Source organism: Nannizzia gypsea, genomic scaffold (genome assembly GCF_000150975.2).
Source record: "Nannizzia gypsea CBS 118893 supercont1.2 genomic scaffold, whole genome shotgun sequence".
Classification (NCBI taxonomy): domain Eukaryota; kingdom Fungi; phylum Ascomycota; class Eurotiomycetes; order Onygenales; family Arthrodermataceae; genus Nannizzia; species Nannizzia gypsea.
Window position 1 is genome coordinate 118,934 of NW_003345200.1, and position 15,649 is coordinate 134,582.

The 15,649-nt window shown below is 49.9% G+C and overlaps 6 protein-coding genes across 6 annotated transcripts; 1 reads left to right on the forward strand and 5 right to left on the reverse strand.

Annotated features, from left to right (window-relative positions):
- Window positions 1-250: 250 nt before the first annotated feature.
- On the reverse strand, window positions 251-3,862 carry MGYG_02033 (pyridoxal-dependent decarboxylase domain-containing protein; the record flags this gene model as incomplete). The annotated part of the gene is made up of 7 exons (XM_003174456.1): window positions 251-1,037; window positions 1,104-1,993; window positions 2,061-2,169; window positions 2,249-2,813; window positions 2,864-3,211; window positions 3,272-3,647; window positions 3,704-3,862. The coding sequence occupies 7 exons, from the start codon at window positions 3,860-3,862 to the stop codon at window positions 251-253; spliced, it is 3,234 nt and encodes a 1,077-aa protein (XP_003174504.1).
- Window positions 3,863-6,004: 2,142 nt separating this feature from the next.
- On the reverse strand, window positions 6,005-6,502 carry MGYG_02034 (hypothetical protein; the record flags this gene model as incomplete). Its single annotated transcript, XM_003174457.1, has 2 exons — window positions 6,005-6,279; window positions 6,301-6,502. 2 exons carry the CDS (start codon window positions 6,500-6,502, stop codon window positions 6,137-6,139), a joined length of 345 nt encoding a protein of 114 aa, XP_003174505.1. The 3' UTR covers window positions 6,005-6,136.
- Window positions 6,503-7,030: 528 nt separating this feature from the next.
- Window positions 7,031-8,015, forward strand: MGYG_02035 (60S ribosomal protein L10; the record flags this gene model as incomplete). Its single annotated transcript, XM_003174458.1, has 3 exons — window positions 7,031-7,075; window positions 7,293-7,468; window positions 7,562-8,015. The coding sequence occupies 3 exons, from the start codon at window positions 7,031-7,033 to the stop codon at window positions 8,013-8,015; spliced, it is 675 nt and encodes a 224-aa protein (XP_003174506.1).
- Window positions 8,016-8,696: 681 nt separating this feature from the next.
- On the reverse strand, window positions 8,697-10,640 carry MGYG_02036 (hypothetical protein; the record flags this gene model as incomplete). Its single annotated transcript, XM_003174459.1, has 1 exon — window positions 8,697-10,640. The coding sequence occupies one exon, from the start codon at window positions 10,638-10,640 to the stop codon at window positions 8,697-8,699; it is 1,944 nt and encodes a 647-aa protein (XP_003174507.1).
- Window positions 10,641-11,265: 625 nt separating this feature from the next.
- MGYG_02037 (arylsulfatase) lies at window positions 11,266-13,122 on the reverse strand (the record flags this gene model as incomplete). The annotated part of the gene is made up of 3 exons (XM_003174460.1): window positions 11,266-12,564; window positions 12,645-12,862; window positions 12,933-13,122. The coding sequence occupies 3 exons, from the start codon at window positions 13,120-13,122 to the stop codon at window positions 11,266-11,268; spliced, it is 1,707 nt and encodes a 568-aa protein (XP_003174508.1).
- A 450-nt stretch (window positions 13,123-13,572) lies between these two features.
- On the reverse strand, window positions 13,573-15,487 carry MGYG_02038 (hypothetical protein; the record flags this gene model as incomplete). The annotated part of the gene is made up of 7 exons (XM_003174461.1): window positions 13,573-13,858; window positions 13,925-14,167; window positions 14,226-14,605; window positions 14,666-14,800; window positions 14,862-14,968; window positions 15,031-15,174; window positions 15,238-15,487. 7 exons carry the CDS (start codon window positions 15,485-15,487, stop codon window positions 13,573-13,575), a joined length of 1,545 nt encoding a protein of 514 aa, XP_003174509.1.
- Between the last annotated feature and the right edge of the window lie 162 nt (window positions 15,488-15,649).

The window sequence follows — 15,649 nt, forward strand, 5'->3', positions numbered from 1 at the left end:
GAAGAGGTAGCGATGGTGCGCAGTTGTAACTAGCCATGCGAGGTGGTGGTTACTGGAGTCAGGGGCTACATGGTAACTACAGCTAATAGCACGACGGTGATATTGATATTTAGAAGAACTACTTGAACTACTCGCTATCGAGTTAGCTAACCAGTTGACGGGATAGACCTCCTGTGCCTCTTTGTTTATTGGCAGCCTCATACGGCCACTACCAAACAGGACATCTCCGTGCTCCGTACCGAGAAACATCTTACAATAACCCCGGTCGTGGAACAGTGAAAGTTAAGAATGCAGCACCGCCAGGAGGAGTGTCAGTAACGTCAGAAGGAGACGTTTCAGGAGTGCCAGTACCTCCAGAGGGAGGACTTCCAGAAGCAGCGAGTTGGATGGCTATAGAAGCGTCGAGCTGAACGCCTCCAAGCTGAACGTTCTCAGACTGAGGCTGTTGTTCCTCGCACTCAGTAGTGGTTGTCGTAAGGACTCTTTCAAGCTCCTTCAGCTCCTCCCACGGATGGAATGGAAGAGCCACTTTAGCTAAGGGATCATGGTTGAGAGACTCCACATCCACATGGCAGTCTTGGCCCAGCGTCATCTTCCCCCTGGCAATGGGGGTGGCAAGGTTGCTGAGAAGGCCCGGCCCGGAGGCAATGGGTGCGTTCGGGTCCCTGAACACCTTGACATCGAACTCCTTGCCCTTGGCGAAGAAGAAGTGCTTGTCCTTCTTGATTGCTTGGTTGGTCTCGGGGAACGGCTGCATCGTCACCTCGCGGTAATCACACAGCGTCAGGATCAGTCCTTGACTGATATTGTCATGGACCACCTTGTCAAGCCCGGCGTCTAGTTTCACGTTGCTGGCGGAGAGACAAATATTTGGTGACTTGAGAAGCATGTGTGAGATGTGGTGCTGTTTCTTTGTCCCGTACAGATAAAATGGCATGTTGTGCTCTGGGTAGCTGTGGTCTCGGTTGGACGAGTTGAGCGGACGACTCTTGATAATGCGAGTCGCCTTGATAATGCAGTCCATACTCTTCACCACCCTAATAACAGTACATTCCTTAGTTACTCCTGTTTGTAGAAATAAGATAGCTGAGGGTAGAACTTACTTGTCCTTCTGCCGGATTCCAATAATGCCCTTAAGGGTTGGCTGCTTGTTATTCTTGATGTCGTCAACAAAGCCTTCCAAATCAAATGAATCGTCGGATTTGAAGGCTATGTCTCCGGGCTGGTGCTTCTTCAACTCTAAATATTCCTTCATTTCCTTTTCATCTTCAAGCTGAGCCGCAAGAATGATCTGCTGGCGCCGGGTGGCCAGGTGGAAGCTGGTATGATAGTCCAAAAATATCTCATCAGTGCCTCTCATCAGAAAAACGCTTTGGTATTTGCCTCGTCTGTTTCGTTCCCAGACATTCTTAACCTCATCTTCAATCACCTTTTCAAAAACTTCCATTAAAGAGCAGATGAACCGCTTATGGGTCGGGAAGGGACTCATCACCACATTGCGGAAAACAAACAGGTCCTCAGCTGCTGGGGCAAGGTGCAACCTTTTCATGAAGTTCTGTGCACACTCTCCATAAAGCTCGGAGGAGAACTGGGTTGAAGTTAGGTAAAGTGGGATCTCCCTCGGGTTTCCAGCAGTACTGGTAATGGAAAGGCGGTCCACGATTCTCTTCATGAAGTAGTTAGCTTCTTCTAGATCATCGTTCAGAGTACCATCCTCACGGTACCAATTTAGTGCGAAAGCATTGATGTTCAGGTCAGATCCCAGATCACGAAGGTATTTCATGTCATCCTTGTTCTTCATAAGGTCCTCATTGGACTTGTGTAGGATATTTTGCTGGACGTATTTCCTCCGCGCATTGACTTCAGGTGATAAGGAATCATAGCCAGCATGCTCCATCGGAAGCCGGTTGAAGGGGATACAAATGTAATGCTTTGTCTTCTTGGAAGGGTCGGTCTCTTCTTCGTAATGCATAGCAGCGTAATGGGCAGACAACTAGAGAGAGTTATCAGCATTCGTCAAATGAATTAATAGTAAGGGTGAGTTATATCCTCTGTCTTACCCGCGCGCTCGTAAAAGCTGCTTCTCCTAGCAAGCGGCCGTAACCGTTGCGGTCGAGGCCAATGGTTGTGTTTGAGAACCAGGTAGCCATTGCTGCCGCTCCAGGTTTACTATAGCCCAGGGCCATAAGTAATCCATATTTAACTGCAAAAAGTAGGCGCTATGGCTATTGCCTAAGGGGAGTCTTACCTGCCCTCCACGCCATATATTCCAATATTTTGTGTAGAGCCTTGCGATAGAACCGGGGCACTCCAAGTCACCAAGAACCTCATTCGTCCATCACGGTAAACCAAGCTGCCAGCAGGATAAGGGATGTATCCTGCTTTATGGGGGTCCACAGTGATGGAGTCTGCATCCTTGAGTGCAATCATATCAGTGAGAGTGCTTTCTTTGAGCGGAAGCGACGGGACAATGTCTATAGCATCTTTACCGCCACCCTCACTTCCACCTCCGGCCCCTGGTGGAAGCTTGACATCCTTGGGAATCATGGAGCTAAAGTACCCTCCCCATGCGGCATCAGCGTGAACTAGGAATGATAGTCCCTTCCGCTGGAAGTCCATCCTCATATCAATGATTGCTTTCAGCGGGTCTACGGCACCCTCTTCAGTAGAGCCCATGATAGCCACCACCGCGAACACTGCTTGCTGTTCCCTCAGGCAGCGGTTGAGTTCCATCTCAAGGTCCTCAAGGGCAATATAGCCGTCCAAGTCAAGTTTTATTCCATGCATGTTCCCCGATCCGAGGCCGGCAATGGCTAGAATCCGTCAGCTAGGAACGAGAAGCAATTGGACTGAATTCACCTACCACCTCCCTTCGGCCATGAGTAGTGCCTAGTCTTAGAGTGGAAGTACTTCATAGGCTTGTTTATACCAAAGTAGGCTTCAAGTCTGTCTTTTCCAACGGTCTGAATGCTATATGGGTTCAGTGCTTCCTCAAGATACTTGGACGTAATGCCAAACTGTTCATGTAGGGAGTCAGCCAGACCTAGGATCGTGTGAGAGCTCAGATTGAGCAGTTCCCAGGTAGTAAGATCTTTAAACAGTTTCTCATCACCAACACAGGGGGTGACCTTAAATTTATCCGCAATGAACCAAAGCGAACCTTCTTTCATGGCCCAGGACAGGGTGAGCGGGTAGAATTTCAAGTTGCGTGCTATTGAGTGGGTTAGAAATGTCATGTTAGGATAAATTCCATAGAATTCAATGCACATACCAACCCAAATGGACTCTAAGTTTGCCACGCTGCCACCGGATGTAACATGTCCCCATGACAGGGGAAGGTCCTTGTTCTTCGGGTCAATGTTATATCCAAACATTTCAGCCAGCTGCTTTCCAACTTCTAACTCTATCACTGTGGTCAATGGACTTGCTTCCACAGCAACATTGTTCGGGTTGTAGATCATCGTCATGAAGTATCCAAGAAGGCCAGGGGTTGTCAAGTCAGTGCACATGTGGCCTTCATATCTCGGTGACCAGAACGGGACTGATTGTTTTCCCAAAAGCCGAGCAGCCGTTCTGACGGCTTCATTGAACTGCTTGACGATTCCTTGGTACTTCTCTGATGTTCTGACATCTTCCGCGATGAATTTCTAGTATTGTGATTTAATAGCCAGCGCAAAAGAAAGTGTATATCTGTGGCAAATACCTCATCTTCCTCAAAATAATTGAGTCTAGCATCCCGTAACTCATCTAAAATGGTAGTAATATTGGTCCGGAAGCTATCCAGATTCTCCGCCTTGGGCCCAATAAAATAGGAGCTAATGATATCATGAGGACTGGGGCCGGGGGACGACGTGGACGACATGCTGAATGCTGAATGGCAAGGTCAGTTTTGGGTAGAGGACCGTGTAGTGGCTCTTTGCATTTAACCCAGGTATCACAGGGAGCACCTCGATATTTATTCCTTTCATTGTTAGCTGCTTACATTGAGATACACTCACCCCGCCAGTGTCTGAACTCAGCTGAAGACACTACCAATAGGACAGGATGCAAGGACAGGTGAGGATGCAACAAATACCCCTCACGACAGTCGACCTATCGGGGGGAGTAGGAATATCTAGTTCAACCATTCTAGATACGAAGATGAACGGCATGGATGGAAGAGAGGGCTTACATATCCAATAGGAACTACTGGATATCTGTCGTGCGAGCAGCATCCTTGACAGCAAGCATCTCCGGCTTGACAAATGATTTAGATGAAATTTTAGGATAAGGACGGGGGCTAGCTGCCGGGTATGCATGCATCTCGTTAAAGATCCAGCGGAGTATCTTGTGAATATGTACGAATTGGTGTCTCAATGCGATATACCACAGTCACGCCTGACTCAGAGCAGTGCTAGGGTATAGCTGAAGGTTTATCCTTGCTGCACTATAAGGAAGAGAGGGTATGAAGTCTTTAAGATTGAGGTGGTATCAATAGGGTTGTCCGGGCCCATAGGCGATCGACGTATACGGGCCAGTAGATCGGAATTTGTTCCAAAATCGTCATTATCCATAGCATCTTATATATAATGTCAGCCATAACCTGATCCGCGAATCCTCACCTACCTCTCTTAAGCGAAATAGAGACTCACGAACTGACTTTAGTAGGGTATTGGTTTGACTTCGTGTACAGTGAGGGGTTCGAAGAGACGAATATGTGAAAAGCCCAGTTGGCTGTCGCGGATACCGGCAGTAGAAAGCATCATTCGAGTTTGACAGTGTGACAATGGCGCAAAACACGTCATCGCCGAGCTGAGAAAGGCCGATTTAAAATAATTCTTTTCATGCTCGTATTATCATGTAAGAATCTGGTCCCTTCATTGGCATCAGAAAATTGAGTGGATTCTGGAACGGAGGGGTTAGCTGATGGCATCTCTGATCACCATATCACCATGCTTCACACAAAGTCGGGGAGTGGAGAGCGGGAGCGGCAAAGGCTCGGGATGCATGGTCCAGGGGGGGAGAAATCCCCACTTCACGCTGGTCCTTTACTTTATTTTGATATGGTCCATGTGTTTTCAACAGGTCAGATTGACATCATTTTGTGTTTTTTGACACTTGCGGGTGTGTTTAAAACCGGACAGCCAGGGCTGCCACTCACGACTAACCGAACGTTGTCAAGAGAATTGATTCGAGCAATCTATACGGAGTACTTCGGGCGAACTTGTTAAACATAGTGTTATTGGAATAACAGAAATATATCTTCCCTCTGCATTATAAAACCCAGTGATTCCCAATAACACTTGCGATAGTTAGAAAGACTTCACGCTCACAAGAGTACCGTACCAGCTACTCATTTTCGGTCTTACAATTCTTCCAAGTTCGGTAGTTTCCGTAGCACAGGCTCTTGGATCATCTGATATCCCTGAGTACCTTGTCGATGTATTCACCGGCGCCAGATAGGTGAAAAATATGTGCGCTGACTCGGTGAGCGGCTAAAATGCGTGCCTACATATCTGTTGTCAACCCATCGGCGTCTAATCAAACACCAGTGTGATATCAGGTGGCTTTTGGCGGATTATAAATTACATCGCGTATGTCAATGCCCGCAGCAATGGCTCAAAGCAAAAGCCGACCATTAGAATGGCGCCTATCCTGCTTAAAGATAACTCACGAGTGGCAGGAAAGATAGGAAATACAAACTGAGCAAAGTAAGGTTTCAATCTTGTATTGTGGTTCTCGCCAGGTATGTATTCAGTATTTTCATGTCGACGACGATGCATGGCACTCATCAATAATAATAATAAAGTAAACCTCCGAATTGATTTTCATATGTATGTAAAAATGGATCGAACTTCGCCGATTCATTTGCAGATCCGCATCCTCTTAGTCTCCAGTATTGGCTGGTTGCCTCTGTTATTTTGCGCGCACGAATCCTTCTCAGGGTTGGCTGGAGTTTTGGGAACTTTCCTCGGTTAAAGGAGTTCCAATGGGAGTAGTCGGCGTATCGGGTTGACGTTCTGTTTGATGATACTATGTGCGTCATTTTTAGTGCTATTTTCATGTCTGGGCAGTTGATTCATGACTTCCTGTACATCAAATGTACAGGAAATAACACTTTGGTGTTGGTCACGGATGAGACACGAGCGACGGAGTGTTAAAATCCTCTCGGGCGTTGGGATGGGCTCCTGGTGAGCCTGGGGTCTCTGTACTGCTGAGAGGCAAGCGGGAGATGACCCGTGGCGATGCCGACATCTATAGAATCAAAGAACGCTCGGAGGAAGGCATCCCGGGAGAGCCCTGGTTACTTATACTCGAAGCTATAGTGAACGAGCAGCGAGCGACTGTATTGAGGTGAGTCTTCCTCTTCAGCAGGTTCCTCAGCAAGCTCCTCCTGTCTGAAGTGGTTTACAATCGACTGGAGTCTGTACGCTGCCCGCTGCCGTTCACAATCAGAGAGCGGTTGCTCAGAGGAAAGGTTAATAAGACCCTCGAGCGACGATTGGTGTCTCAGCTCGGCCATAGTAGAGGCCTACCGGGCATAGTCATCTCAAACGAAGCTGGACATGTTAGGTACGTACCTAGGTAGTTAGTTAGTTATAGACAGGACCGAGCTGGTATGTAGGTAGATGGTTAAATATTAGCCATCGATCTTCAATTTATCATTTTTATAGGGGTCCATCATCTTCCTTGTTATGAAGGCGAAGAGTGAAGGCGAAGAGTGAAGATGAAGAGTGAAGATGAAGAGTGAAGATGAAGAGTGAAGATGAAGAGTGAAGATGAAGATGAAGATGAAGATGAAGACAGAAAGTGACGTTGGAAGTTGCCTGTTTCGGGCACCAGATTAGGGCTTAGGGCTTGCTTGGAAATCAACCCGCTTATTAATTATTTTCGGTGTGTGTGTTCGCCTTCTCACCCCGAAAAGGAAAAGAGAAACTTCTTCCTTTCTCTTCGCTTCTCTGCTGCGTCGAGAATATAAAACAACCACCGGAACTTCTTCCAGCCTTGTCGTTCGCAGGAAGTGCACGTTATACACGCTCGATCCGATAAGATGGCGCGCCGTCCAGCAAGATGCTACCGCTACTGCAAGAACAAGGTGGGTTGAACCTGTTGAGATGCTCCCCGTTATCATGCGCGGCTACGGACCATACATGGAGGAGAAAGAGATGGATGCCTGGATATTTCGTGAATTTGCGCTTGAATTCGCTGCTACAAGGAATACGAGATGGTGGAAAATAGATCTCAGATGCGGACGTGGCAGCGTTTTGGGAAATGATACGGTTCAGGATTTGAAGCTAACTTGACATTTCTAGCCATACCCCAAGTCCCGATTCAACCGTGGTGTCCCAGACCCCAAGATCCGAATCTTCGATCTTGGACGTAAGAAGGCCAATGTCGACGACTTCCCTCTCTGCGTCCACATGGTCTCCAACGAATATGAACAGCTGAGTGCTGAAGCCCTTGAAGCTGCCCGTATCTGCGCCAACAAGTAAGCACTCAACCATATATTCCGGCCTCTACCCACTACTTGATCGGGTACCAGGAAAGAAATAATAAAACTAACATGCCGGGAATCAATCAGGTACCTTGTCAAGATCGCTGGAAAGGAAGGTTTCCACCTCCGTGTCCGTGCCCATCCATTCCACGTCGTCCGTATCAACAAGATGTTGTCGTGCGCTGGTGCCGATAGATTGCAGACCGGTATGCGTGGTGCCTTCGGTAAACCCAACGGCTCCGTCGCCCGTGTCAACATCGGCCAGATTCTCCTTTCCGTCCGCACCCGTGACACTAACCGTGCCCACGCCATCGAGGCCCTCCGCCGCTCCATGTACAAGTTCCCTGGTCGCCAAAAGATCATCGTCTCCAAGAACTGGGGCTTCACTCCCCTTCGAAGAGACGAGTACGTCCGTCTCCGACAGGAGGGACGTGTCAAGATCGACGGTGCTTACGTGCAGTTCTTGAGAAACAAGGGCCCAATTGAGAACAACATGCGAAGATTCCCAGAGGCTTATGAGAATGTTTCCCAGGAGGCATAGAGCATGAGCGTGAATTTTCAAAGGCGGGTTTGGGCTTGAGGTTTCGATTTGTTTGCTTGTTTTGATCGAGGCAATACACAACAGTTATCTCACAAAGGAATAAATGAATCAAAATAATGACAAAAAAATGAGCATAATAATTATCCTTTTTGCTCTTAAATTAAGTATCGATGATGACTATGTAAAATGGGAAATGGATAAATGTTGGAGTGAAATATTTCACGGTTCTATGCTGATACTGCTGGTATTTGGCTATGCCTGGAAACTTGAATAATCAAACTTGATTATATCGTCCATATCCATTATTACTAGATAGATGATGCAATATTAGTTCACACTCATAAATGCAAGATATGTGAGTAAAATGAGCAGAGAAGCCACCAAATGCTGCAGAACTAAAGCTCTGATTTGTTAGTAGTTTCATGCTAAGGATGGAAAGGAGAATAAGAATAAGAACAACACGAGTAAAGGAGAGACTCCCATCTAGGCCAGCTGCTCCAGTCAAGTAAAAAAAAAAAAATAATCAAGGCCATCATCCCTCCAGGGCACACATCACACTGAAAAAAACGCCGACATCCTCGTAGGCACTCAAAGCTTCACGTAGGTAGTTATGCAATTCAATGCAGGTCAATTCAATTAACAAAATGAACAAACAAGTGCGAGGCACACACCACGGCCAGCCTAGATGTCTCCCCAGCTACCCATGCCGCCGCCTACAGCTAACGGAGCACTGCTGCTGCCAGCACTCCCGCCAATGTCCCAGTAATGCCTGCTAGAGCCGGTTCGTTTAGTTGACACGGACTTGCGAGTACTTTGGCTCTGGCTTGCACAGCTCGGACTGGCGGTACCACGTACATGGTGGTGGTGATGACGATAGATACGTGCTGGCTGTTGGCGGAAACGCGAGTTTGCTTCTGCACGAGCAACTAGCGGGTGATGCTGGCGGATAATCGCTGCACGGATGGGGTCATGTTGGCGTTGTCGTTGGGTTCTATGCTGTGCAGGGGTAAGCTCGGCGGTGCTAGTGCTGGTGCTGTTGTTGGTTCCACTGGCGTCTCCAGTCGCTGTTGTAACGAAACGATTACGAAGGTATCGGAACACCATTTTGATGTTCAGTTCTCGTTCCCAGTACTCACGGTCACGTTCGCGGCGTTCAGATTCTGAGAGGTCATGGCCGGTTCCAGTGCCTCCATGGGTAGGTGCATCTTCTTCGATGCCCCAGTGAGCTGCGTGTCTGGATGTAGCTGCGTCTTGTAATGTTGGGAGGAAAGTAGGGGATAGTATGGAAGTAGTGTTGTCATGGCTGCTGTGTGATTCACGCCGCGAGGTAACGGCTGACACCGTTGGAGTTGCTGTAGGCTGTGATATGGGCATGCCAGCATATTCAGTGGATGGATCAACGTTGGTTCGCATATATGCAGTGAATGCCCCGGGATGTTCATAGATTTGATTGACGAGAATACCAAGTTCTCGAGCAATCCGTTCAAGCAGACGTTCCTCCCACCAGTCGTTTCTTGTGGACGAGTTCATATTCATATCGTTAGTAATAGATTCATCCATAACAATAGAGCCATCCCTTGTCAAAGATGTGCTGCGTCGGTATCTGTTTCCAGTGAGCGAGCTATCCGGATGGTTTTGAGGCGAAGTGCCGCTGTTGATATCATCATCAGTCAAGTCAGAAATTAGTGCTTCACCGAAAATTACAGCAAGAAGAGAGTCGTCGATTCCAATGAGACCATTGATCACTCTGCGAGTAATTCGTTGCCAGAACGATTCATCTGAGTCAGTTGCATCATTAGGAGTTGTTGCATCAGCTGCCTGACTAGCGGTAAGTGATGCATCGGTCTTTGAGGTAGTATTGGTATCATCCGATGCTATAGATCGAAGTGGGTGTGTTGTTGCATCAGAACCCTTGCTCTGCGCCCTTTGCTTCCTCTGCCTGCGTCGTCTGGTCTCCTTTTCAATCTCCTGTAGCAGCACTTTACTCTGTTCCATGCGCCACTGCTCGATCCTCTGCCACCTCTCCCGATCCATCCCAATACCCATGGGGTGAGAATCATTGGCAGAATCCAGATGCCTCTGCATGCTTGAGGTACGTCTCTGTCTTGCTTCGCCAATCCTCCTGGGATTGAACTGCTCATGCTGCCACAACTGCTCCTGCACGTTTGCCCCAGAGGGTGAAAACGTCCCCAGCCCATCATGGGTAGGTAGCATCGCCGGACCTCCGCTCTGGTCTAGCTGTGGGTCTCGAAACGCCTGGAGTCCGTCATCTAGACTATCCAGCTCCGTGACATCATCCTCCGGCAGGCCTCCATCCTGAGCCTGCCCGTCCTGATCTACTATATCCCCGTCATGTCGCTCGCTATCAAGCGGACCCGACGACTGGGCAGCGGTCTCCAAGGACTCAAAATCACTCAAGCGAGGCGTCCGTTCAGTCGAAGCAGTATGGCTGTGGGTAGCCGTAGACCGTGCCTCTACGGGTGAGAAGAGCACCCATTCCTGCGAGTCCTCCTCGTCTGCTCTGGCGTGTGGCTGGGGTAGATTTGGCGGTGACGTCGAAGCACGACCAGAGCCGGGGTACGGGCGTAGTCTCTGCGGCGTCTGGTCAGGGAGACGAAATGCCATGATAAGAGCTGCACTCGACGATGAATATAATGTTCGTGTGTATAACTATCCCCTCCTATGGTGACACGGTGGTTGTGTTGGTGAAGAGGGAGACCCTTGTACTCCCGGCGAGTCCTGAGGCCCTGCAGCCGTAACTGGTTATCGGAAGATAACGAGCCGTCTAATGAGCCAACAAGAGAAAAACGTTTAAACAGAACAGTGAAGAAAAGAGGAAACTAGGAAACAGCTGTCGCCATGCTGTCTGGTAAGAATAGGCTGTGATGGCGAAGTAACAGCGAGAGCTTCTGCAGCTTCGATCAATAATTGATCGTCTCGTCTCGTCTCGTCTTCGTCTTCGTCTTCTTCGTCTTGTTCTTTGGCTTGCATGAAAGTTAAGCGTGACGTGCAGGACTGACTTAGTCAGCAGACAGCTTAGTCAGGGATACACAAGTGATGCCAGCCACTTTTATCGGGGTCATTTGCTCGTTTGATATCCATCAACACAGCAAGAGAGCAAAGTAAGGCTTCATCTTCGGCCAGGGAGAGCGAGATGTGTCAATATTAAGTATCTACAGGATAAATATGTCTATATATATACAACTGAATAGCAGTCTCTCATATATATAACAATATATATCTGGAGTGGCTATGATTTCTCTTTCCTACTGGTTTCACTGGCATCCGCATCCAGCACGCCATACTGCATCGCTTCTCCCACGATACCAACCTCGACCACGTACTGGTCCCATGCCTGCAGCAGCTCCTGCAGCTTTTCAGGGTTCTGCTCCTTCAGGTCTCGTGTCTCACCCGGGTCCTCGCTCAGTCTGTACAGCTGCCAGACGCCTGGCCCATGCGGTTCTGGTATCATGAGTGCCTTCCAGTCCCCCTTGCGCACTGCCTGCCGGCCAAACAGCTCCCAGCCAGTAACATGGTCCTCAGCGTGGACTTGAGGCTGTGTGCCGGAGAGGTAGGACACCCAGGAAGCGCCGCGGATGGGCATGATGTCGCGTCCCTGGTATGTTGGCGAAGGGTGTGCGATTCCTGCAAGCTCGAGGATGGTAGGGGCGATATCCATAACGGTGCAGAAGGAATGGTCAATGGTGCCAGCCCTTTGTGCCATCAGAGGAGGATAGCTACAGATAAACGGTACCCGGATACCACCTTCACTTGTGAACATCTTGTATAGGCGTGCGGGTGCTGTAGCGGCAGAGGCCCAGTGGGGACCGTACCATGCGTACGAGTTACGTCTGCCTAGGTTCTCAAGGGAGTTATCATAGTACCGCGCAATGTGGTCAAAGACATCCTCCTCGATAATAGGAAGTGCCTCGAGGAGGGAGCCTTCGGCCCCGTTATCAGACATAAAGAGGATAAACGTGTTCTCCAGCTCGCCTGATTCCCGTAGATGGTCCAGCACACGCCCAATCTGCCTATCCATGGCCTGCAACATGGCAGCGTAGACCTCCATACAGCGGGACGAGTATCTCTTCTCTTCCTCACTCAGCTCACCCCAAAATTTGGACATGGTGCGGTCGCTAAACTTGAGCACATCATGTGGCATTATACCCAGAGGGATCATGCCGAGCTTCTCGAGGCTCTGCAGGCGCTGCTGACGGAGGGCCTCGGGTCCATCGTCGTACTGTCCTTTGTAGCTGGCGATGTCCTCGTCGGACGCCTGAAGTGGCCAGTGGGGGGCCGAGTAGGCGAGGTATGCGAAAAAGGGCTGCTCCTTAGTCTTTGCATTATTCAGACCCTTCTGGCGGTCGCCCATATACTCGAGCAACTTATCGGTGAACGCAGTCGTGGAGTAAAAGTCCGCACCCAGATCCTGGGGCTCTATTGGCCGGTCGTCTTCTACATAGAAGACTCGGTTTTGCTTTATGATGCGAGGCAGGTTCTCGCCTTTTGTCTGCAACTGCGGCTCCCAGCCGTAGTGGTTGGCAGCACCCTATGTTGACCAGTTAACCACACGTTCAAAGTCAAGCGATCCCCTGCATGGCGGCAGAGGGCCAGGCAGAGTTTACCTACCGGCAGCAAGGAATATGACCTATCAAACCCTCTTGTGCACGGCCAACGGTCTCGCTCTAGGCCCAGATGCCATTTCCCTGACATCATGGTATGGTACCCAGCATCCTGGAGTAGCTCTGACAGTGCAACGACCCTGTCATTGAGATACCCCTCGTAGCCAGGCTTCCCGCGTTGAAACTCTCGCAGCTTCTCGAACATTGTCCCAATCCCCGCGATGTCTGCATCGTCAAGTCAGTAAAGTAAACCCTTTTTTATAATGGAACTGGGCCCAGGGGAACTTCTGCCTACGGTTGTCAGTTCCGGTCAGGAGCATGGACCTTGTCGGTGAGCATGCTGCAGCTGCATGGAAGTCTGTGAATCGCAGCCCTCCGCGCGCAATGCTGTCGATGTTGGGCGTGCTGATCTCGCCGCCGAAGCAGCCTGCGTCTGAGAAGCCCAGATCATCTGCAACAATGATAAGAAAATTCGGCCGTGTCATGGTGTTGGTAGTCTGTAGGTGAAGGTGAAGAGTATCATTGAGTATCGCAATGTTATATATCTAGTTCTATATCCGATACTTGATATCCGATATACCCGTTAGCTACCGCGGTTATATCTTTGGAGGATCCGGAACATAACTATTTGTCTGCTCCCCGACGCCCCCGAAACGTTTCCAACCCCGAAGCACTTGGCAGGGGCAGCCTCCTTGCAGGCTCATACACGAATTTTATACCGACTTGCACGATCTATAACTAGTTCTACAGTTGTCTTCTCTCAGTTAACTTATTACCTAGGTATATGATGATGATGCAGATGTCGGGGGACCAAGGGGTATCTCCCCGATCTGAATAGAAAAAAAGGAAAAAAAAAATAAGAATAAATAGAGTTATGGGGCTCTAAAAACTTAATATGTACGTATTCTCTGGGGTTAAACAAGAAGCTCTAGGCATTAACTAACGAGATCAGCCACTGCAGTCTTCTTCTTGGTGGCAGCCTCCACCTCGGCGTCCTTAGCCTGGTTACCAACTGCAGCTGTTCGAAACTGCCGGGTGGGAACGCGGTCGGCGAAGAGGGCGTCGAGTTCCTCTAGGGCCTTACCCGTCGTTTCGGGGACGTAGAAGTAGGCGAAGATGAGGGAGAGGATGGAGAGGGGAGCGAAGAGGTATCCGATCTTGGTCCCGAGGCCGGCATACCTGTCGTCAATGAGGTAGGGTATGACCAGTGTGATGACGAGCCTGGATCGTTAACTTCAAGCCACTACTTGCCATTGAAGGACATTAGCTTTAGAGGGGAAGGCTTACTGCATGATGAGGTTGACGGCGTTGGCGGTGCGGAAGGTCATGTCTCTGAGACGGGAGGACGGCACTTCGGCAGCGATAGTGTGGGAGAGCGGCGCCCAGCCGATGCAGAAGGAGATGTTGAAGAAAGCGATGAGAGCAACGATGGCAGACCGCATGCCCTGCGTTAGAACTCGAGGAGTACCTAAGCCAGCCATGGCGAACCAAGCAATGGTCTGAAGGATGCTGCTGGCGTATAGAAGGGGTCTACAACACATTTAGTTATGCACCTGAGAAGTAGATATGGAACAAGGGGTGACTTTACCGCCTGCCGAGGTGGTCGACGAGGAGCATGGAGATGGTAACACCCAGCAGGTTGACGAGCTGGTTGACGATGGTGATGGTAAAAGGGTCGACGGTTCCGAGGGACTTGATGTAGACGGCGCTGTAGCGAGCCGTGAAGACCTGACCCGTGGCCTGCAGGAAGACGTTGACGCCGATGGCAATGATTGTTCGGCGCAGGTCTGTTCCCCTGAAACAGTCGGCATAGCTACCTTTCTGCTGCGTCGACTCGAGGCCCAGCCTCGTTCTGAGGCCGGTGTACTCGGCCATGATCTGGTCTTCCGTGAACCGGCCGTCACGCAGCGTCCGCAGTGCTTTGAGCGAGTCTTCATGCCGGCCCTTGACCAGCAGCCATCTTGGTGACTACACCATTATATTAGTATGACATGACGGGATAATATGTCTGAAGAATATTAGACTCACTTCGGGAATGAACCAGATGAGTAGGGAGACGACCAGGGGGACGAATCCAAAGAGCGCCAGGGGGATCTGCCACTGTGCGTTTCCGTCTAGACGGATAGTAGCCCGGCATATCAAGCTCATAATAAGCCCACCGACCTGAACAGCGTTAGCATCTTTGGCCACATTTGATCCTCTTCGATGCGGGATTGCTACATACATAGATACACAGCTGGTAGGTAGCCACGACGGCGCCTCGCACCTGGGCCGGCACAATCTCTGCCTGGAAGACAGGCACGACAGCCAGCTCCATGCCGAGATAGATGTCTATAAAGATATTTATCAGCTAGGCCGTCCACACAGCCAACTAAACAGACAGAAAGACGTACAGTTGAGCACCCTGGCAGCCAGCATCTGCTCCCTGCTGCTCGAAGTGACCGTGATAGGCACCATGATCATGGCATGAATGCTCATGGTAAACATAACCATGCGGCGGCCCCATCGAGCGCTGACGGAGCTGCCAACAAACAGGCCTATACCCTCTATTAGTGAGTGACAAAGATATGGTATAAAGATATAGGGGGTGTAGAGCGTACCGCAGAGGAAGCCGAGATAGGGGAGGGCGTTGAGCATGGACAGGTAGGCCGGCGCCAGGGCGAACTTCTTCGTCTTCTGGTTCTGCACGCCAAACCTGCGCTCGAAGGCGTCCATCGCCTGCGTCGTCGAGAAGGCGACCTGGTCGAAGCCGAAGTTGACCTGCGAGAAGGCGATGAGGGCGCAGGACAGGAGAAGCCGGCGGTTGAAGGCGCCCCTGACGGCCGCAAAGTGGTCTCCAATAGCAGCCATCTTACTCAACTAGGTATAGAATGACTCTCTTCTGGTATCTGGTATCTGGTATCTGGTATCTCTACTCAAGGCATCTGTAGCCATCTTTATATATCTCCATCGCATGCATCTCCAACGGTAGCTGGTGGTCGTTCGTATCTCAAGCCGTCGCTCGCAAGCCAA